The 21,542-nt window shown below is 42.7% G+C and overlaps 2 protein-coding genes across 4 annotated transcripts in view; one reads left to right on the forward strand and one right to left on the reverse strand.

The window, feature by feature from the left end:
• Positions 1–1,723: 1,723 nt before the first annotated feature.
• Positions 1,724–21,127, reverse strand: Ikbip (IKBKB interacting protein). Of its 2 annotated transcripts, none has more exons than XM_005374510.2 (3): positions 20,712–21,127; positions 15,604–15,721; positions 1,724–2,752 (listed from the first exon to the last, which is right to left on the reverse strand). In XM_005374510.2, exons 1-3 carry the CDS (start codon positions 20,885–20,887, stop codon positions 1,997–1,999), a joined length of 1,050 nt encoding a protein of 349 aa, XP_005374567.1. In that variant the 5' UTR covers positions 20,888–21,127; the 3' UTR covers positions 1,724–1,996. The 2 variants fall into 2 exon arrangements, with proteins under 2 accessions (XP_005374567.1, XP_005374566.1); XM_005374509.2 differs by lacking the exon at positions 1,724–2,752 and adding an exon at positions 8,942–10,670.
• Positions 21,128–21,292: 165 nt separating this feature from the next.
• Positions 21,293–21,542, forward strand: part of Apaf1 (apoptotic peptidase activating factor 1) — a gene marked incomplete in the record, with an annotated part of 73,837 nt that continues 73,587 nt past the window's right edge. For both annotated transcript variants that reach the window (XM_013518590.1, XM_013518592.1), the window contains 1 exon segment: positions 21,293–21,542.

The raw sequence follows: 21,542 nt of genomic DNA on the forward strand, positions 1-21,542 counted from the left end.
GCTCCCCTCAGCAGATCACTCCACGGCTGGCCTCCTGACCAGGACACGTACCGTAGCCCATGCTTTAGCTCTGTCCCCTAACACTGTTAGAGCAGACGTGGGGAGGCTGGACTAGGTTTCTCTGCCCTGGAAATTTGGAATTGGGAAACCAGACACTGAGCTCAAAAGTGGAAGTGAAGGGCCGCGGTACATAAAGAGGCCAGAGAGAGCCTGGGGAATGACCAGGACAGCCTTGACGTGCTGACTTCAGGGGGAAGGAGAAATTCTGTGTGAACGGGGGGAGTGAGCTGGCAGAGAGAGGTTGAGCTGCAGAGAGCAGAAGCAATCTGAGAGCCTATGCAGCCCGAGGAGGAGAGAGCTTGTCCCTACGGCCCTGGCCCCGTTTCCAGAGCCCACTGGTTACTGCACAGCTCACTTCCCGGGATACTTGTGAGTTTCGTGTCAGAAATCCTTTTTTTTTCCTCCCTCCTAGCTGCTTCGAATGGATTACTGTCTCTAACTACCAGAGCTCTACCCCGCTGCTAGCTGACTGTAAGGTGGCGAGGCCACCCCTGCTAACAGTCACCGGCTACCTAGCTGGGCATCCTCTGAGGCACCTGTTCTGCAGACATCAGATGCTCCATCAGTACTGAATGAAACAACTCAAGGTAAAAGTGTCTGCTACCTATCTAGTGGCAGAACCCAGGGCATGGGTCCACGAGTGGACACAGAGCTGAAATTACATAGAAAGGGACAAGAATATCCTTCAGCCTGTTCTAAGTGCACCTATAGCCTGAGTATCTGAGAACCAGGCTGAGGCGGAAGAGAGACAGGTGAGATCGCTATTTTACCAGTAAGCTTTATCCCATAGTCTGTGAAAGGGAGAGGCAGTGAGAAGCTGTGATCAGTGTACCGCGTGACTGGGTCATGGTGCCGAGGTATTTGCTCCAACATTATTCTGGATGTGTCTGCAGGTTTTCATGTGATGAGATTAACATGTAAATCAGTGGGCTTTGAGTTAAGCACACTGCTCTCCATATTGTGGGCGGCAATCCACATCCAGTAAATTGAAGGTCTGAATAGAGAAAAACTAGTCTCCTCCCCAAGCAAGAAGAAATTCTGCTGCAAAACAGCCTTCCCACTTCAACAGCAGCTCTGCCCTGCGTCTCCAGAGGACGACCTGCATTGCAGATTCTGGGCTTGCTATCCTCCACCACCATGCGAGCCCTTTCCTTAAACTTAATCTATGGAAGCACACACATCCTATCGGTTCTGTTTCTTTGGAGAACCCTGATTAACATGTGAGGTTCTGGTAATAACAACTCAGTTTTTCAAAGACAAGACACATCAAGCCAGGTGTGGTGGTGCACTCCTATAATCCCAGCACTCGGGAGGCTGAGGCAGGAGGATCATTGCGAGTTTGAGACCAGCTTGGGCTACAAAGTGAGCTCAAGGCCAGCCTGAACTGCACAGCAAGACCCTGTCTCAAAAAGCCAAAAAAAAAAAAAAAAAAAAAGACATCCAATATTCCCTGGCAAGTATTTTGAAAAAGGTTGTTTAAGTGGAGTAGGTAGCTAACTCTTCCAGGAAAAGCCAAGGGTTAGGGATGAGCCGCGACGGTGTAAGAACTCATACTCTTCTCTTGGAGGTCACTGACTCTGAGTCCACATATGCGCGTAACAGTGTGCGCATAACAGTGTGCGCACCAGGGGGATTTAACACCTTTGTTTTGAAAATTCAAATGTTCAACGTGTTAAAATTATTTATTTTTACTGTACAAAATAGTCAACTACAAAATGGTATTCACTCCAAAATATTATGATTTCTGGTTATCGGTCTTTTTATAATAGAGGTCCCATTTTAAAAAAGTTATTGCCAGGTGTGATGGCATATGCCTGTAATCCCAGCACTCAGGAGGCTGAGGCAGGATTGCTGTGAGTTCAAGGCCAGCCTGGGCTACATAGTGAGACCCTGTCCCCAGAAAAGCTAACTCCAGTCCAATCTAAACAATGTCAAACTAATCCATACCTGAAATATGTCTTATTTCATCTTTAATATCCTTAATCTCAGCTTGGACTGTTGTTAAATTGAATATTTTTTCTTTCAAGACAGCAATGTCTTTCTCTCTTTGTCGCAGGTCAGTAACCAATCTCCCAATGCGTAGTGTTAAATCGTCTACCAGTGGTTCCAAGCGGGAGAAGTCCTTCTTTAGATGATATACCTTTGGTTTCAGATCATTTGCAAAGGTCACTGTCTTTAGAACTTTGGCCCTGTCACCTTCTAAGCTTAAAAACCTATCTGTGTGCTTGTTGAAATCATGCTTTAGCTCAGTCAGTGTCTTCTTAACTGAGCTAATTCTCTGTGAATTTTCAGACGCTGTCTTTCGGAGCGCCGCTGTTCGGTCAATGCTGCTCGAGAGAAGATCACCTATGTTTTTTACTGTGTTTTTTTCTACACTTTCTATTTTATTTTCTAGTTCTTGAACAGAATCTGTCAAGGATGTTACATCAGTTACTAACCCTGAAATACGTCTTATATCTGTTTTTACAGCTGTAATCTTGAGGCCAACCTCTTTTGCCATGGAAGTTGTGCTCTGGTTTGCTTTTGTAATGTCTTGAGAAAGAGTTGTCAGACTGTCGTTGATCATATCCTGTTTTTCAGTTATCCTGATGGGCCAAGATTTTACCTTATAAATTTCCTCCTGCAGATGCTTTAGATGAGCGACGATTTGAAAAGTCTTCAACTGTTCCACGATAGCTTCACATTTCTGACACTGTAAGAAAGTAAAGTACCACAAGGATTAAAGTCATCAGATGCTTAATATTTAGAATTCACACAAAAAATGTAGGAAAAAGGGCCAGTGATATAACTGAGAGGCACAGCGCCTGCCTGGCAAGTGCAAGGTCCTGAGCATGATTTCTGGTACGAAAAAAAAAAAGTAACATTTAAAACTCAGTTTAAATTTTTTTTTTTTTGGTCTTTTTGAGACAGGGTCTCACTATGCAGTGCAGGCTGGCCTTGAGCTCACTTTGTAGCCCAGGCTGGTCTCAACTTGCAACGATCCTCCTGCCTCAGCCTCCTGAGTGCTGGGATTACAGGCATGCGCCGCCACGCCCAGCAATCAGTTTAAATTTTATGTGATATTCTTAACTACAACTTTACTGCTTTTTGGGAAAGAACATGGTAAAAGATGGCTCTAAGTGTAAGAGCTGCTAAAGCAACTTAAGTGTACTGTTAATGAGTAAGAAGGAAAACATTCAGGAAATTTCATAGAATGTCACAAGAAATTACTTTTTCTCAATGAACTGCTGAAATGGGGAAGTAGATGTAGATACTCTTCCTCCTTTCAAATTTTGCTTTGAGAAGGCAGGAGCAGTGGCACACGCCTGGGATCTTAGCTACTCAGGCGGCTGAGGCTGAAGGGTCAAAAGTCTGAGGCCAGCCTGGGCAACGTGATACCGTCTCAAAAAAATCAGATAAAAAGGCTGGGGAGGTAGCTCAGTGCTCCCTAGGTTCAATGTCAATATGGAAAACAGAAGTTTTAGGGCTTTTTTCCTCGATAGCTTTATGCTACATTACTTCTTGGTGACACAGGTCGCCCAGTGTTTCCCGTTTTTTGGTGAGAGGCATTAGCTTGTGAAAAAGTTATTTTGAGTATGATGTTAAGCAACAGCCACAAAAAGGAAGGAAATCAAGTAGTGATTGCAAAACCAGGCTTTATTTTTAAGGAGAAAGTTTTGCAATGTAGTGTATTTGCTGAAACAGGGTCTCCCAAGGGTGAAAGGAGTAATGACTCCTTCATCTATTTCAATATAGGTTATCGCTCAATGTACCCACACTGCTAGAGTCAATGTTCCTAAGGAGCTTTTTTTAATTAAGACATCTCAAAAGAGATTAGCTTACCCTTACAGGGATTAGACCATTAAGAAAAAACCGCTTTGCCGGGCGTGGTGGAGCACACCTGTAATCCCAGCACTTGGGAGGCTGAGGCAGGAGAATAGATGCGAGTTCAAGACCAGCCTGGGCTACAAACTGAGCTCAAGGCCAGCCTGAACTGCACAGCAAGACCCTGTCTCAAAAAGACAAAAAAAAACAAAAGGCAATTTATTAGGAACTTTAAAAATATACTCAATATAATGTGGTAATAGTCTAGAAATTACTGTATTGAATGATTTTAAAAAACCATTTCAGGTTTAAGTAAGCCTAGGGTAGGAAGAAAGATTAGCGAATTTATCAGTAGATAAAAAGATTCCGCAGGAACCTGAATATTTACCAAATTCCTATCATGTACGCAAGGCGCTAAGCTAGATGTGGTCCTGTAAGGTGAAGCGCCGTCTGGACCTGCACGCGGGGCAACATAGTCCAACCTGCTTCCCAAAAGCTTTGCTAGAGGGTCTTTGAATCCACTTATGGCCACAGTGGCGGCCCATGCCTGTGATCCCAGAACCCAGGAGGCTGAGGGGGGACCTCTGCGAGTTCAAGGCCAGCCTGAACTATGTAGCGAGACCCTGTTTCAAAAAACCAAAAACCCCAAGTCAACAACAACAATACTTAAAGTCAACAATTCTCTTATTCTATTATTTGAAAACTAAGCGCCCACATAAAACGTCCAAGAACACAGTTCAGAAGATTCCACCCTGGGGCTCTTTCTCCACCCCTGCTTTCCCAGTCTTCCCCGAACATTTACTGATTCCTTCTTATGCCCAAGGCTTTAACAATTTTAGAGCAGTTAACAGCTTTTGAGAAACAGTCTAGTTTAATGGCAACATGGTAGACAACACATTTGGCTGAATTATGAGCGCCTTTGAATTCTCAAGGTAGCTGTACGGACAGCAGATTTCCTTTCTTTCTTTTTTAAGTAGGAAAATTTACTGGAGAAGAGAAATGGGGAATGGGGAATGGGAGTAGCTCCTGAGAGACAGGAGGGGTCCTGAGTGAATGGGTTGCCCAGAGAGCAGATTTTCTGTGATTATTTTCTTTCTCTCCTCTGGATGTACAGTACCAGGTTGAAGCACATGGCAGGAGGTCTTCAGCCTCTGGTGTTTTTCAGGAGCAGTGATTACGAGACTGCTGATCTTAGCTGGGTGTGGTGGTACACGTCTATGATCCCAGGACTTGGAAGGCAGGAGGGCTGGGGCAAGTTTGAGGCCAACTGAGAGTACATAAAGAGTTCAAGGCCAGTTTGGAATAGTGAGATGAGACCCTGTCTCAAAAAAAAAAGAGTGCTAATTTTGCAGTCTCAATTTCCTTATTTGTAAAGTGGACGTAGCTAACAAAGCTGCAGTGGGTAGTGATAAATACATGTAAAATGCCCAGCACACAACTGGTACATGGTAGGTACTTGATACATGGCACTATTAAGGTGACACGATGACCGTAAGTCTAGAAATGTTGGCACGTAATAGGTACTAAACCATTAGTTCTTTCCTGCTGCAAAGCTGGGATAGAGCATTACGGTTTGTAGTAAATTAATAGTTCATAGGTGCATTGAAATATACTGGGAGAATTTGCAGAGCTTTTGCAACTGTGCAAATATGAAGTCAGTCTGTAAAAAAAGGAAAGCTTTTTGGTCTGTATCATGCATTTACACCATCATTATGTACAGTGTAAAGACATTATGTCAAATGTTGATCAAAGCCAGGCGTGGTGGGGCACGCCTGTAATCCCATGAGCTCAAGGCCAGCCTGAACTGCATAGCGAGACCCTGTCTCAAGACACAAATGAAACAAAACAAAACAAAAAAATGTTGATCAAGATTATAGGTTCATAAAAATGTCTACACTTAGGTTAAGGTTTAAGATAATACCAATAACTTTGTATCTTACTGGTTTAATTTTCTACGAAAGAATATGAATAAATCAACATTTCTCATTATAAAACATAAATGTACACTTAGTCCACAGCTTCAAATCATTAGGCAGAATTTTAGGAAATATTACTATATATATATATATTCCCTACCCCCCCCCCCTCCAGACAGGGTCTCACTAAGCAGTTCAGGCTGGCCTTAAACTCACTTTGTAGCCCAGGCTGGTCTTGAACTTGCGAGGATCCTCCTGCCTCAGCCTCCCGAGTGCTGGGATTAAACGTATGCGCCACTCTGACTGGCCTTACTATAAATATACTTTAAATCTTTATACCAAGAAGTTTTAAGGTAAGTAGGTGTCTGCTTCATAAAACTGTTTTATTTATGCTACATTTAAAAAACATGAACTCAGTACTCTATAATAAATATAAAATTTATTATCAAGTACAACGATACAAAGTATGTCTTAGAGCACTGGCAATTTCCTTAAAGGTTAATGATGTAATTTAGTATTCAATATTCAGGAAGTTTTTGAAATTTCAAATATTTGTGTTAACTATATGGACAGAGGAAACAAAGTATGTACACATAAATCTAATGACAATCTTTTATTATTTATTTATTTGTTTGTTTTGTTTTTTTTTGAGACAAGATCTTAATATGTATGACAGGCTGCCTTCAACTGGCTATGTAGCCCAGGCTGGTCTCAAACTCACAGCAATCTTCCTGACTCAGCTTCCCAAGTGCTAGGATTATTGATGTGAGCCACCACACCCAGTTTACAAGTCTTTTAGACAGAAAAACCTCTTAGTAAAAAAATACACAAACATACATTTGAAAAGTTTTCTTGTGTGATACTTGTGGAATGCAGTTTCATGCCCTTTTAAGTGTATTTTAGAGCATGGGGGCCACCTCATTTCCATTTACTTTCAATAACTATTACCCTGGCATTTAAAAGTTATTATCAAAGTTGCATCAGATCTCTTTTTTTTGAGACAGGTTCTTGCTATAGCCCAGGCTGGCCTTGAACTCACAGTAATCCTCCTGCCTCTGCCTCCCAAGTGCTGTGACTACAGGGGTACGCCACCATGCCTGGCTTGAGTCAGATCTCTTGACAGACCAAAAAGAAAATAAAATTATTTAAAAAGGAGTACAGAGAAGAGATTACATCTGTCCCAATAAGATGGAGGTTGAAACAATAAGGTTCCCACTAAATTAATAATCTGTCTCTTTTTTTAACTTTTAAAAGTTTTATCAGTGCACGTCTGCAGTACACGCAGTTTACAGTCGTCTTGCGGAGCGGGTACGCGTACGTACCACAGCTGGTTTCTTCTTCAATCCCCGTCTGTCTCCCCACGTCTAATTCCCCATCCTGACTTTCACTCTTACTAATCGCGGCTCATGTTATGGCATACACTGTTTACATTCACTGTGGTTATGGGTCCCGGATCACGGTGTGTCTTTCTTTTACTCGTTTCCCTTCCTCCCCTCATCCCTCAAGCTTGTTCCTTCCCTGGGTCCACTTCCCCACTGTAAGAGACCCCGCCCCGTCTCCCCACCTATCATCCTGGATTATTCTCTTCATTTGTACTTTGCCTCACGCGAATGAGAGATCCCGTATGGCATTTAAGCTTGTGTCTGGTTTATTTCACTCAACATTGTATTTTCCATGTGCATCCATTTTCCTACAAATGCCTCGTATCTGTCATTCCTTATAGTTGAGTAGTATTCCATTATATATAGATACCACATTTTCTTTATCCAATCATTTACTGACGGCTGCTTTCAGGATTTAGTTATTACAAACTGTGCTTCTATAAACAATAATAATCTATTTTATTGACATCCAAATAAAAGCAAATAAATAGTTTTTTCAGTGCACAGATAAAAATTTAAGACATTCAGGAGTCAAGGAATTTACTGTTGGGATTTTAGAAATTGCTGGGCATGGTGGCACACGCTTGTAATCCCAGCGCTTGAGAGGCTGAGGCAGGAGGATTGCTGTGAGTTCCAGGCTAGCCTGAACTAATAGTGAAACTCTGTGTCCAAAAAAAGAAAGGGAAAAAAAATTTAGAAATTAATGTTATAGCTCAATAATAGCACTCTTCTAGGCTTTGTTTTTTGGTCTTTTTGAGACAAAGTCTCACTATGCAGTTCACACTGGCCTTTGGCTCACTTTGTAGCCCAGGCTGGTCTTGAACTTATAACAATCCTCCTGCCTCAGCCTCCCACGTGCTGGGATTACAGGCATGCACCAGGCTTGGCTTCCAGGCTTATTTTTATAACTCATGGCTGTTTACCACAGGCTTTTCTAATTCTTGTGGGTTTGAGGTTTCTCCAGAAACTTGCAAATTTACATAATAAAAATCCCTGACCATAACCACCTTTTGTAACTAACTGCTTTCAAGCTCTGTTTAATTTCACTGAAACCGCCTATAAAAGTGGGATGGTTACTGGCAGAAAGAACCGAATGTCCACATAAAGCTATATAATATACTTGGCTACATTCTGTAACTTTGAATAAAATAAAATCAGTATGTGAGCCAGCTGTGATGGTGCACACCTGTAATCACAGTACTTGGGAGGCTGAGGCAGGAGGACTGCCACAAGTTTGAGGCCAGCTTAGACTACACAGTGAGTTCAACACTAGCCTGTACTACACAGGAACACTATCTCAAAAAAAAAAAAAAAAAAAAAAAAAATCAGCATGTGGAACAAATTTAGTTCCATAAGCTTGGGGTATCTTTAATGACAGCTAGGGATTTAGCTCAGTGGTATAGTGCCTGTCTGGCAAAAGTGAGGTCCTGGGTTTGATTCCTGGCACCCCCTCCTCCAATGACATACTTTTTTTTTGGTCTTTTTGAGACAGGGTCTCGCTATGCAGTTCAGGCTGGCCTTGAACTTGCAATGATCCTCCTGCCTCAGCCTCCTGAGTGCTGGGATTACAGGCGTGCGCCACGACGCCTGGCTCAATGACATACTTTTAATCATCAAAATTACTACCATTTATTATTATGTTGCTTTTTCCTCGTTAAAACTGACTTTTAGCCAGGCATGGTAGTGCATACTATAATCCCAGTACTCGGGAAACTGAGACAGGAGGATTGTTGCTAGTTCCAGAGCAGCCTGGGCTACAAAGTGAGCTCAAGGCCAGCCTGAACTGCATCGTGAGACCCTGTCTCAGAAAGACAAAAAAATAAAAAAGGCTTATTCATGTATTTTTAATTTAACTTGATTAATTTATCAAGAGATTATGTGTTTAACAAACTCAAGAGTCTATCCTAGTTCGAACTTTAAAAATAAAAGCCTGGGTAAACAAAGATACTCCACAAATTCATACTTGAAAGCATATACAACTACTAGGAAAGGGCTTAAATAAAAACATATTCATATTTTCAGATTTAAAAATTCTTCTGAGTGTCTGTAACACAGTTTGGAACCTTAACAAAAAGTAAACTCTTTCCCAGGGTTCATAGTTTTTAAGCAATGCATATTAATTCACAGAAAAGCCCCTGTGCTCTCCCCGAGGCACATCATATTTAGCGCGGACAAAGCTCCTATGAACTTGGTTGTTAGGATTCTTAGCCTGCAAAGGGAAGTGCGGAGCTGGCTGTGACAGGCACCTTACCTACCAACCGGCCTGACAGCAAGATGGGGTGACAGACAGGTAAAACAGACACAGACTTGAATAGCAAACTAGGGTCATTTAGCGAAATGGTAAACTCTCTTTGATAGTTCCTAGAAGAAAAAAAATGGTTCCTAGAAACAGCAATATTTAATGGGCCAAACTCATAATGATGTCATTATTGCAAAATATTTTAAAAATTAACTATATATATTGCCTTAAAAGGAGAGAAATACATGTTTCAGAATTATAGTATTTGTTTGAAATAACTTTCTGAGCTTAAGAAGATAAGCCTTGAATATGCAGATAAACCATTTGTGTGGATATCTCACTTATTTTTTCCAATATAGAAATATCAATATAAGTAAAAAACAGCGGGCATAGTTACATATAGTAATATGGTTCATCAGAATACACGCAGTGAACTTAAAAATCATCACTAAATCCATTTTCGAGGTTATATTCTTCCAAAGTTCCCTTTTCTTTTGTATTTGAAAACGCTACAAAATCATGCACCTTCCCCTTTAGAACATCCAGTTCATTTTGCATCTTTAGTATGCTGTTATCATACTGAATTCCGTCCAGGGTTTTCTGCAGTTCCATTATTTCGGATACCGCCTTTAGCATATCATCTTCCATGGTAAACATCTGCATGGTCAGCTCTTCCACTTTCTTTTCTGCCCCCATCAGGTCCTGAGAGACTCGCAGGACAGAGTGGACAGCATTTTCGATGGTTGGCAAATGCATCTGACATTCTTCCACTTTGGGTTCGTAGCTGGCAAGTTGATTGGTCAGATCTTCATCTCTGGCAAGGAGCGCCTTCTGTTCCTCTTCTAGCTGCTCCACTGCTTTTGTATCAGAGCCCAGCTGCTCCTCCACGCGCTCAAGATCTTCCTCTTCTTGTCTTTTCACTGTCCTAATATTTCGCAGTGTGCTGTCTTCCAAATCTTTCAGCCGTTCTGTGAGCAATTTCATTCCCTGCTCTGCTGAGTTAATCTGGGCAGTAACTTGAGAATGTATATGCTTTGCTTCTGCTTTGAAAATGTCTGTATTACCATTCATTTCTGCGAGGCTTCTCTTCCAGAAATCTGTAATATTTTGTAATTTCTCATTAAGGGTTTGCACCTTTTGAGTAAGCATCTCTTCACTGTTTTCAATGTCATGCATGAGACTTTGGAGGCTGGATACTTCCTGCTTCAACTGGGTCATCAAAGACATGGAGGATGTGGCTTCCTGCAGGGTACCTTCAGTAGACTCAAGCTGCATTTGTAACACAAAACAATTCCCAAGGCTACTTAATAATTGTCATGTTATATTAGAAGAACGCACTTTAACAGTCAGGACCACAATGCATGCCAAACTCAAATCCTGAAGGTGTCTCATATACCTTTGTCGGTGTCAGAATCACACTGACAGAAACATTTATTACTTTAATGGCTGTTTTAACAAATAATTAGCTGTATGCCAGAAAAATATATACATGAGCTTACAATCCCAGATATTTGTACATGTGCACTGAGGCATTTTCAAAAGAAAGAAAATGTTAAGAGAAGTCTGAAGTATACCACATTTTCCTCTTTTTCACTCCAGTGAAAACTTAGATGTAATTCTTATGGTTATTTGGCTTGTGTGTGTGTGTGTGTGTGTGTGTGTGTGTGTGTGCATGTTTTGACAGGGTCTCACTGTGTAGTTTAGGCTGGGCTTGAACTCATAATGTAGCCCAGGTGGACCTTGAACTTGAGGCAATCCTCCTGCCTCAGCCTCCCCAATGCTGAAATTACAGGCATGTGGCACCACACCAGGTTTTATTTGGCTTTTTAGAAACTGCAATGCTGTAAAATTTGTTGCCTTGTCCAAATCCTATGATTCTGGAAGAGTTTCTGTCTGAAAAAACATTTTTTTTTTGCCAAGTCTGACTACACTATAACAGAGAAAGAGTTATGGAAGCACTTGGGTGGGGACACAACCCAAGACTTCATGATCAAGTACTCTAGAAGTATTGTAAAGATCTGCTTCCAGACAGTTGTCTAGACACACTACCCCTAGATTAACCTTTAAAAATTGCTATGCAGCCAGGTGCAAGTGCTTTTCACTTACAGTGGTGCACACCTGTAATCTTACCACTCGGGAGGTTGAGGCAGAAGGACTGCTGCGAGTTTGAGGCCAGCCTGGGGGCTACACAGTGAGCTCAAGGCCAGTCTGAACTAGATAGCAAGACCCTATGTCAAAAAATCAAAACCAAACCAAACCAAACCGAAGAACTTCTAGGTACATAAATGCACACATTTAAAAAACAAAACAACAACAAAAAACACTTTTATATCTCCCGATGCTTCTCGGATACAGTCCATAGCCCTAGGCCTGACCTCCTGAAGTACCTATGACATTACGTATTTGTCAAGTGTAATAAAAAATTTTTGACTGTTCTCTCTGTGCCCAATCAGTCCCTGGTTTTACAACTTGACATAGTGTTTTGGATCTTCTATGTCCTATGTTCTAGATTCCTAATAAGATTGTGTGTGCATGTTTGTGTGTGTGTGTGTGTGATACTAGGGATTGAATCCACAACCCACAGCCTTTGCACTGAGCTGCATCCACAGCCCTATTTCCCTATTTTTTAAAAATTTTGATGCAGGGTCTCACTCAAGTTGCTAAATTGCCCAGGCTGTGGTGGAACTTGCAGCCCTCCTGCCTCAGTCTCCCAGAGTGCTGGGATTAGAGGTGTGCACCACCGTGCTGGCTCCACCGAGTGCCTTCTGTAAGCTCATTCATTCTGGGTGCACAGGAAACAGAGAGGAACGACGGCAAGGGCTAGGGATGTATGCAGCTCGGTGGAAAGCACTTGCCCAGCATGTTATCAAGCCCTGGGCTTAATCCCTAGCTTGGGGTGGGGGGCAATATTTGATCTAAAGAGACACAGGGAGACAAACTGAGGACAAGAAAATCACAACAGACTAGGACTAGTGTCACGACAGCACAGGGAGCAACAGTGCTTAGAGGACAGGTAAGACGGGGGCAATGAAGAAAAGTTCACACGTGACAGAAATGCAACTCATTAACAGACTGATGCACCTGTCAGGTGAAGACCAGAAAGCTTCTAACTTCTCCTGGAAAAGAACGTGTCTTACGATTTTTTGTAGTCCCCATGTCCCAGAGTACAAACAACGTGTTTGTAGATGTTTATGAAGAAGAAATAGAACCTAAGAGCCAGCTCAGAGGCACAAGCGCCTGCCTGGCAAGTGCAAGGTCCTGAGTGGGATTCCAGACACACAAAAAAAGAAAGGCTATAAAAGCCCCGGGTGACAAGTGGGGATGATGTGCAACAGACCCCTCTGAAATGTCATTTACAAAGTTATTTTAATGCACTTTTGTCACCACGTCACCACGCAAGTTCCTTTAAACACTAATTCTAAAAAATACTTGTACATTGGTAATACTGTTAGGTTTGGTTGTTTTAGTAGTACCTTAAACAGGTAAGTCTGTCTTCACCCAGGGTAATTTCTTGTTTAAGTTGTGTTTCAGAGCATAATCTGGAGGCCAAACACCCCAAGTACAAAATCCACTTTGAGGGTAATAAAGTTTCAGCTTTAATCTGCAAAGAGTAAGTAACTAATACATTACAGTAACTAGCATTTATAGGTTTCCAACGTATTTTAATAGTTTTCCAGTGTTCTGAAAAGAACTAATACTGTAAACTTATTAGTGCTTGAAAGTTTTCAAGGGGTTTTACATACATCTCATCTGATCCTTACAAAAACCTTGTGACGTTTTATTTAATGAATGAGGTGAAACAGAAGCTGAGAGAAGTGCCAGTGATTTGTCCAAGGTGACAGGATGGTGATGAGTGCCGAGCTCCTATGCGAAAGGTGCTGTCCTTACATTACTTCCCAGGGCGGGCGGGGAGAGGAAGAGTTACAAAAAGGCTGCACATTTCTTGAATTCCATGATATTTTAAAAGTCTGCTTCCAAGCTTTATTATTTACTTATTTATATTTATTATTCAGCTTATTGGTATACAAGTTAGATATACATATTGATCACATTCATCATAGGGAATTGATACCTGTCCATGGTTTCTCTTTTTTTTTGCCTTTTTTTTTTTTTTTGGTTTTTCTCTGGTACTGGGAACCGAACTCACGACCTTGCGCTTCCCAGGCAGGCGCTTTTGCCGCTGAGCTATATCCCCAGCCCCCTCCATGGTTTCTCTTGATACCTCTTTTTTCCCCTCTCCCCTCCCCAAAGCTTTTAAATTGTCACCCAAATTCTTCATTTAAAATGGAAATCTAGTCTGATGATGCAGGCCTGTAACACCGGCAGTGTGGGAGGCTGCAAGTCTGAGCCCAACCTGTACAACCCCGGCCTAGCAAGACCCTGTCTAAAAACCAAAAAAAGAAACAACAGAACCGGGAATGTACTCCATCCAAAGGTCCCGGGCTCAATCCCTAGCATCGGGGCAGGGAAAGGAAATCTAATTGTTCAAAACTTGCTTTCCATAGCTTTTTAAAAAATAGCTTTTAAATAAATATGTAAGTCTTCCGGCTCTTGAAATATCACTTTCTATAAGTATGTTAGAGTGCCCCCACCAACCACAGCCAGGTTCCAACTTGAGCTCTGTGTCTAAAGCGAAGTCTTTAGTGCTCCTTCCCAGACGCCCCTGGGTTCACCTTCTATGGAACTGTCTCCCATGGGTAAGAGAGGCTGCTTTTCATCTCTGGCTTTTCTTTGCTAGAAGACTAAATGCTCATCCTGTGCATGAGGCCCCAGGGGCTCAGACCCCCTATTTTATTTATTTATTTGAATATCAACTTCATTGAACTAAAATTTGCATATATATCATTTACAAACTTAAAGTGATTCAGTAGATTTAGCATACTGACAGAGTTGCACAACCATGGCCACGATCGAATTTAGATCATTTTTGTTATCCCAAAACAAAATGCTCTACCCACTACCTATCATCTCCCAATCCCCCACCCCCCTAAGCCAAGGCAAGCATGAGCTACTCTCTATATCCATAGATTTTCTTATCTGGAAATTTTTTTTAAGTTTTTATTCAAAATAGACCATACTCCTAGCAACAACAAAGACCTTAACATATGCAAAGAAATGGAAACCCTGCAAAGTGAGCTCTCATACCATATTGCAGTGAAAATAGAAACCATCAGCAGAAACACAGAATACAACCATCTTTTTTCTCTTTTTTCCTATTAGCTTTTATTTCATAGGTTATTTATATATTAGCTTTTTCATATAAGGGAAACCATGTGTTGTTCAAGCTTTGGGTGTCTGTCTCAAGCCCATCTATCTCACGGCAAGGTAGTACTCCTTGGGGTATGAACACTGCACTTGCCCATCCACTGCTTGATGGGCACGTCGGCTGTTTCCAAGACTGAGCTATAATGAACTGCATTTGTCTATGTTTATAGCAACCTTGCCCACCCTGTCATCAAGCAAAAGTTCCTGCCTACCCTACAACATGAGTAAAGGTTTCGTGATGCATGAGCGAACAAATGAGGCACATTCCCTAGTGATAGCTTGGTGCCTGGGAGGATACAAAGGCCACACGACACCCTACTGATCTCAGCTGACCTTATCTTAAGAGACGTGAGAGTCACAGTAATAATGCATCTGGCAGGAATCCGTATTGCCAAGTAGAAGGAAAGTGCCATAGACATTAAGAGTTATTTTAGTTTTCATTAGAACTCTTTTCTGTGATGGGTCTTGCTATGTAGTTTAGGGTGGCCTTGAACTTGTGATCTTCTTGCTTCAACCTCCTGGGTGCTGGGCTTACAGGTGTGTTCCCATGCCTGGCTAGAACTCTTATTTGGCTAGAGAATCAATATTTACTTTAGGCTATTCATATATTTTTATACACACCCCCCCACACACATGCTTAAAAGATGAAAACTAAGAATGGCTCTATCTTTTCTTAACAAATGCTACACATATTTTAATTTCACACCTAAACATCAATCCTATTTTCATTTATCTCGGTACCTGACACTGAAATCTTTGTCCTTTCAAAATGCAGCCTGAGCCTAAATTGGGTCAGGGGGAGCATGTCAAGACCAGTGAGAGTAAAACAGCTCTGGTTTAAAGGGCAGGAAGAAAGCAGCCCTAGACGGAGTGGAGGAATACAGGAGTGCAGTAACATGGGAACGCCTCCCCAGATAAGATGATTATTAATAATTACCTTTTCTGAAATTAAATTGATTTTACTCTGAAGTCCTCTGAACTCACTGTTTTCTATTTTCAGTAACTGGTACTGGTTTTCCACCTTTGCAAACTTTTCCGACTGTTGAAATACAAACCTGGAAAAAGAAAAGAAAATCACTATTTCCCAGCCTATAGTCATTTAAATTTGGAATTGCAAGGATTATTTACTCTACCCACTTCTAGGAAGAAGATCAGTTCTGGTATGGGCACCAGCAACTTTTCTCAGTTTCTTTCACCGCTCACACAGCCTGCTGGTTTAACTCATGAGCAAACACGGACGCTGCCTCTGTACAGGTGCACGGCGCACTGAGACAGCCAGGGTCTGTGACAGAAACCTGCATGAGAAGTATTTCTGGAGGATGCCACAGTGATCTACTTAGAGTAAGGGAGCGCCAGGGATATAGCTCAGTGGCACAGCGCCTACCTGGCAAGCACAAGGTCCTGAGTTCGATTCCCAGTACCAAAAACCAAACCAAACCAAACCAAAACACAGACACTATTTAGAGCAAGATCGTTGATCTCAACTATTTTCTGCAGCATCTAGAAAACAGGTATTTTAGAGGAGAAACAAATATGACGCAAAAAAGTGTTTTAAAGATAAAATGTAAGAATAGGCTAAATTACAAAAAAAAAAAAAAAAGAATAGGCCAAGAAAAGCAGAGGAGCGGAGGAGACAGGTGGGAGTGATTAGTGGGTATAAGATGAAAAGAGAAGAAAACAAGCACGCCATTGTCCAAATAACAACAGAACATGTATGTGGTACAAGGTGTGGGAACTGTGCAATTGGTTATACTCAACAATATCACTCATACAGGTGCTGGACTGTAGCTATGCTTCTAAAATCAGAGCTGGGGCTGTACCTAAGTGGTACAGTGGCATGTGAGAGGCTGTGGGTTTGATGCCATTTCCAAAGCAACTAAAAAAAAAAAAGACAACTCAAATAAAGTGGAGTGTATTCTGCATCTGGTAAACAGTAAAACTGCAGAAGCAAAGCCAGGCGTGGTGGCACGTGCCTGTAAATCCCAGCACTCAGGAGGCTGAAGCAGGAGGACTGCTGGGAGTTTGAGACCAGCCTGGGTTACATAGTCAATTCAAGGTCAGCCTGAACTACATAGGAAGGCCTTGTCTCAAAAAACAAAACAGAAAGGGCCAAAAGCATAAAGAAGCTATCCAGTCTTTAAGTAGGCATCCAGAAGGAACCACTAGGCTAAATCCAGTCCAATCTCTTTCTTTAAAACAATATATCAGCACCACTTTGTAAAGGATTTGAAATTCAGCACAAATGAAATGCTTGGGATTAATACCACTTTGGTTATCTACTCTATCTGAATTCTTCAGGCTCAGAAAAAGCAGCAGTTCACATCCATGTTTATAGCAGCACTGTTTGTAATAGCTAAATCTTGGAAATAGCCCAAGTGCCCATCAACCAATGAATGGATAAAGAAGATGTGTTTTTTTTTTGTTTTTTTGTTTTTCTCCGGTACCGGGAACCGAACTCACGACCTTGCGCTTGCCAGGCAGGCGCTTTTGCCGCTGAGCTAAATCCCCAGCCCCGATGTGTTTTTTTTTTATACAATGGAGTACTACTCTGCCATAAAGAAGGATAAGCTTGAGGAGTTAAATGGATGCCACCTTGAGACCATACTCTTAAGTGAAATAAACTAAACACACATGTGTAAACAGTGCATGATTTCTCTGGTGTAAGAAACCAGAAGTGTAAATAAGGACCAAAATATATAACTGATATTGTGAAATTGGGAAGAAAATAGTCAAATGAGAAGGGAAATGGGGGTGGGGGAGAAGGGACAAGATAAAAATAGAAGGAAAAAATGGAAACAAAGCTTTTAATGGGGAGGGGAAGAGGCGTTGAAGGGAGGGTAGAGGAATGGGGAAAAAAACTAAGTTATATCATGTACAGGTACAGATTCTCTATGATGAATGTGATTGTTATGTATATCTAAAATGTACCAATAAAATCTAACTTAAAAAATATATTGTGCTGCTATAAACATGGGTATGCATGTGTCACTGTAATATGATGATTTTAACTCTTTCAGATACTCAGAAGGGAAATAGGTGGGCCAAATTAATGTCTACTTTTACTTTTTTGACTTTTTTTTTTTGAGACAGGGTCTTGTTCTGTAGTCCAGGCTGGCATTGAACTCACAGCAATTCTCCTGCCTCAGCCTCCCAAATACTGAGATTACAAAGGTATTCCGCTACACCTGGCTCTCTATTTTTAGTACGTTGAGGAATCTCCAAACTGATCTCTGTAGTGGTACTACTTTACATTCCCACCAAGAATGCAGAAGGGTTCCTTTCCCAGCCACATCCTCACCAGCATTTGTTATTAGATTTTTTCATGATAGCTATTCTTTGTGGAGTAAGATGGTATTTCAGTGTAGTTTTAATTTGCGTTCCTGATGGCCAGCGATATGGAATAGTTTTTCATGTATTTATTGGCCATCTGTTCTTCTGAGAAGTATCTGTTCATTTTGGTTGCCCATTTATTGAGTCTTTTATTTTTTGGGGGTGGGGTCTATTTTTTTGAGCTCTTTATATAGTCTACATTCAGTCCTTGTCCAAGGACTAGCTGGCAAAATTTTTTTCCTACTCTGTAGGTTGTCTCTTGACGTTGATTGTTTCCTTTGCTGTGTCGAAGCTTTTAAATTTGATATGATCCTATTTGTTGATTCTTAGTATTATTTGTTGTGCCCTAGGGGTTCTGTTCAGATAGTCTGCCTATTCTTTAAAAGTTTTACCTTGTTTTATCTTCCAGCAGCTTGCTCTAACATTTAGATCTTTCATCTATTTTGATTTTAGTTTAGAACATGGTGATCTGTATATGGGTCTGGACTCTATTTTCTGTGTGTGTATATCCAGTTTTCCCAGCACCATATATCAAAGAGGCTGTTTCCTCCAGTGTGTTTTTGGTTCCTGTGTCAGAGCTGAGATAGTTGGCTGTGTGTGGAGTTGTTTCTGCTTCCTCTGATCTACCTTTCTGTTTCTGAGCTGGTACCATGCTGTTTTTATCACTGTAGCTTTGCAATATGACTTCAAATGTGGGATAGTGAAGTCTCCTGCTGTGCTATTATTACCCAGAATTGCTTTTGCTATTCTGAGTCTGAAAGAGAGACTTCTAAATGCAACCATTTGATCTTTGTGTAGCCTTGCAAAGGTTTTTATCACCTCTTTTCTTTCTTTTTTGGTGCAGGCCAAGTGTTCCACCTCTGAGATACATCCCCAATCCAGTGGTGGCATTTTGAGCTTACAAATAGTATCACTGTTTAACTGTTCACATAAAACTATAAAAATGGGCTTTTTTTATTTTTTAAACAAATATGCACAAAGTTGGCTGAAATGAATTTCTTTTGATGATGCAAGCTAATGTCTATGATATACTTATAAACCAGGGTTACATAATTAGCAGGCTGACGTTTTTCCTGTGTTAATATGAACTATTTTTCCAAAAATATATTATTTATTTAGGTACTGAGGATTGAGCCTGGGGAGCTCTACCAGTGAGCCCTTTTTCTTGCTAAGTTGTCCAGGCAGGACTTGAACCTCTGATCTTCCCACCTCAGCCTCTGGGCTGGGATTACAGGTATGTGTCACCATGATAGGCCAATATGAACTTATAAAACTACATTTGATCATAGCCAAAAGGCTGAGAAGCAATTAAAACTTGTCACTAGAAAGCATTATTTTCCTAATTTTCAAACATAAATATGTGGGGATACTATTTTTAATTGCTTGGCTTATTTTTGTTGTTGTTTTATTTTGTTTTGCTTTTTGAGGTAGGGTCTCACTCTGTAGTTCAGGATGGCCTTGAACTCACTATGTAGCCCAGGCTTTATTCTTGGGTTGTAAGAGTTTTGTCTTATTTCCCCTAGAATACATGCTTGTGAGAGCACCCTAAAGAAATAAAGGTTAATTTTGAACTTACTTTATCATCTATTACTCTATACTGTTACTTCAGGAGTTTATCTTATCACTCAAGTTTATTCAGAATAAAATCATTAGTATAACAGAAGCTTTGTGTAAGTTTGATCCACTATAAAGACACATTACAGCCTGACATGATGATGACTGCCTCTGATCCCAGCACTCGGGAGGCTGAGGCAAGAGGATTGCCCCAAGTTTAAGGCCAGTATGAGATAGTGAGTTCAAGGCCAGCCTGAACTACAATAGCGAGACCCTGCCTCAAACCAACCAACCAACCTACCTATATATTTATAGTAGAAACGAAATGCTTTCTTTTGTTTTTTTTTTTTAGACAGGGTCTTGATATATAGTTCAGGCTGGCTCTGAACTATGTGGCCCTGGCTGGCTTCAAACTCACAGCAATCTTCCTGCCTCAGCCTCCAAGTGCTGGGATAAGGTTATTCCTAATATTCATTTTCTCAGTCATACCAATCTATCACTATTTTGCTTAGTTTAAAATTTATAAAGGGTCAATCATTAAGTGCTTACAGTGTTTTTGTGGCTTTTTGTAATCTAGGAAAAGATGTTATATTCATAACGCATGCAATGGTTTGGAATGTGAGAAACCCTCCAAACTTCACTGTTACTAAAGTTTGCTGCTTTGAGATCAGAATGAACGCTAAATTTCACACATATGCATCATGCCTTTTTGGGTGAGGTGGGGCGTTTGTCTGGACAGCGCAAATGGACAAGAAGTAACGGTTTATAACAGTAAAAGCGTCTGATGCAGTAAGTGCTTAAAAATGCCTGGCGAACAGTTGGGCGTGGTGATGCTCGCTTGTAATCGCAGAACTCTGGGAGGCTGAGGCAGGGGGATCCCAAGTTCAAGTTCAATCAGCGCACCTGAGCGAGACCTTGTCTCAAAATATAAAATAAAAGACAGAGTGGCCGAATCTGCAGCGTTTAGGAAATGTCTGACTCGTTCCCAAACTTGAGGCTGTGCGACAGGGATATGCAACTAGTGCGAAGAATCAATGATTTCAAGAAATGCTCGCCAGAAAGAAAGGAAAGGAGGGCTGAGGCAGAGGTCCGGGCCGAGGCGGAGGCTGCAGCCGGGCGGGAGGCCGGGCGATGAGCAGCCCGGGGCCGCGCGTCACTTACCAGGCCAGGCCCAGGCACGTCCCCAGCGACAGCAGGCTCAGGCCGGTGCGGGGGTCCGCCCAGCCCCCGCGCGCGCCGCCCCCGGCCTCGGGGCTCTTCCAGCCCTCGCTCCGCTTCCCGGGCTCCGCGGGGGCTGCCCTGGGCCCCGGCTTCTTCCGGTTCTTCACCTCGGCCATGTCTGGAGGCCCTGAGCACCGCGATCCCTGGACAGCGGCCCGGGGTGGGGGGGCCGCGGGACGTGGCCACCGGAGCCTCCCTGGGAAGCCTCGGCCGCTGCAGCCTCGGCCCCGCCCCTAAGCCAGCCCCTTTTCTCTCCGGGCCATTCTCCCCGCCTCTCCACCAAGTCTCCCAGCCTCCGGGTTCCTCAAGCCGAGAGGGCGCGATCCCACCTCCTCCCGCTTCCGAGCTCGTGGGCGCGCGCGGGTTGTCCGGACGACGGGGCGCGGGGCGGGGCCACGCACGTCACGTCGAGCGCACCGTGACCCTCGCTCGTAGGCACCCGTTCGCTCCCTGGTGTGACCACGCCCCCCGCCGCAGAGCGGCGGTGCTTTCCTTGCGTGCGCGGGCACGAGGCGGGCTGGGGCGCGCGCGGCGGCCGCCCTCCGGGGCCAGCGCGCGTGTTTGCCTGCGCGGGCGCGCGCTGTCTGGGCTGGGCGGGCCGCGTAGGTTTTGACTGCTCAGCGGTCGTGAGGCGGAGAGGAGGAGGTAGCCTGGGGACGCGAATGCTTCCTTCCCGGGCCGAGGCCTGAGGGCGCCTCCGGAGTGACGCGCAGGGGCGCGGCGACCGCGCCGACTGGCCGCGGTGGCTCGGGAGGGCGCGGGGTTCCCTCC

This window comes from Chinchilla lanigera, unplaced genomic scaffold (genome assembly GCF_000276665.1).
Source record: "Chinchilla lanigera isolate Chin_1 unplaced genomic scaffold, ChiLan1.0 scaffold00004, whole genome shotgun sequence".
Classification (NCBI taxonomy): domain Eukaryota; kingdom Metazoa; phylum Chordata; class Mammalia; order Rodentia; family Chinchillidae; genus Chinchilla; species Chinchilla lanigera.

Excerpts from the sequence above, each read along its gene's own strand:
- Ikbip (XM_005374509.2), bottom strand. The coding sequence starts at position 20,887 with ATGGCCGAGGTGAAGAACCGGAAGAAGCCGGGGCCCAGGGCAGCCCCC. Across the intron at positions 15,722-20,711 it reads ACGTGCCTGGGCCTGGCCTG|GTTTGTATTTCAACAGTCGG; the intron begins GTAAGTGACGCG and ends TTCTTTTTCCAG. Across the intron at positions 10,671-15,603 it reads TCAATTTAATTTCAGAAAAG|CTTGAGTCTACTGAAGGTAC; the intron begins GTAATTATTAAT and ends TTACAAATGCAG.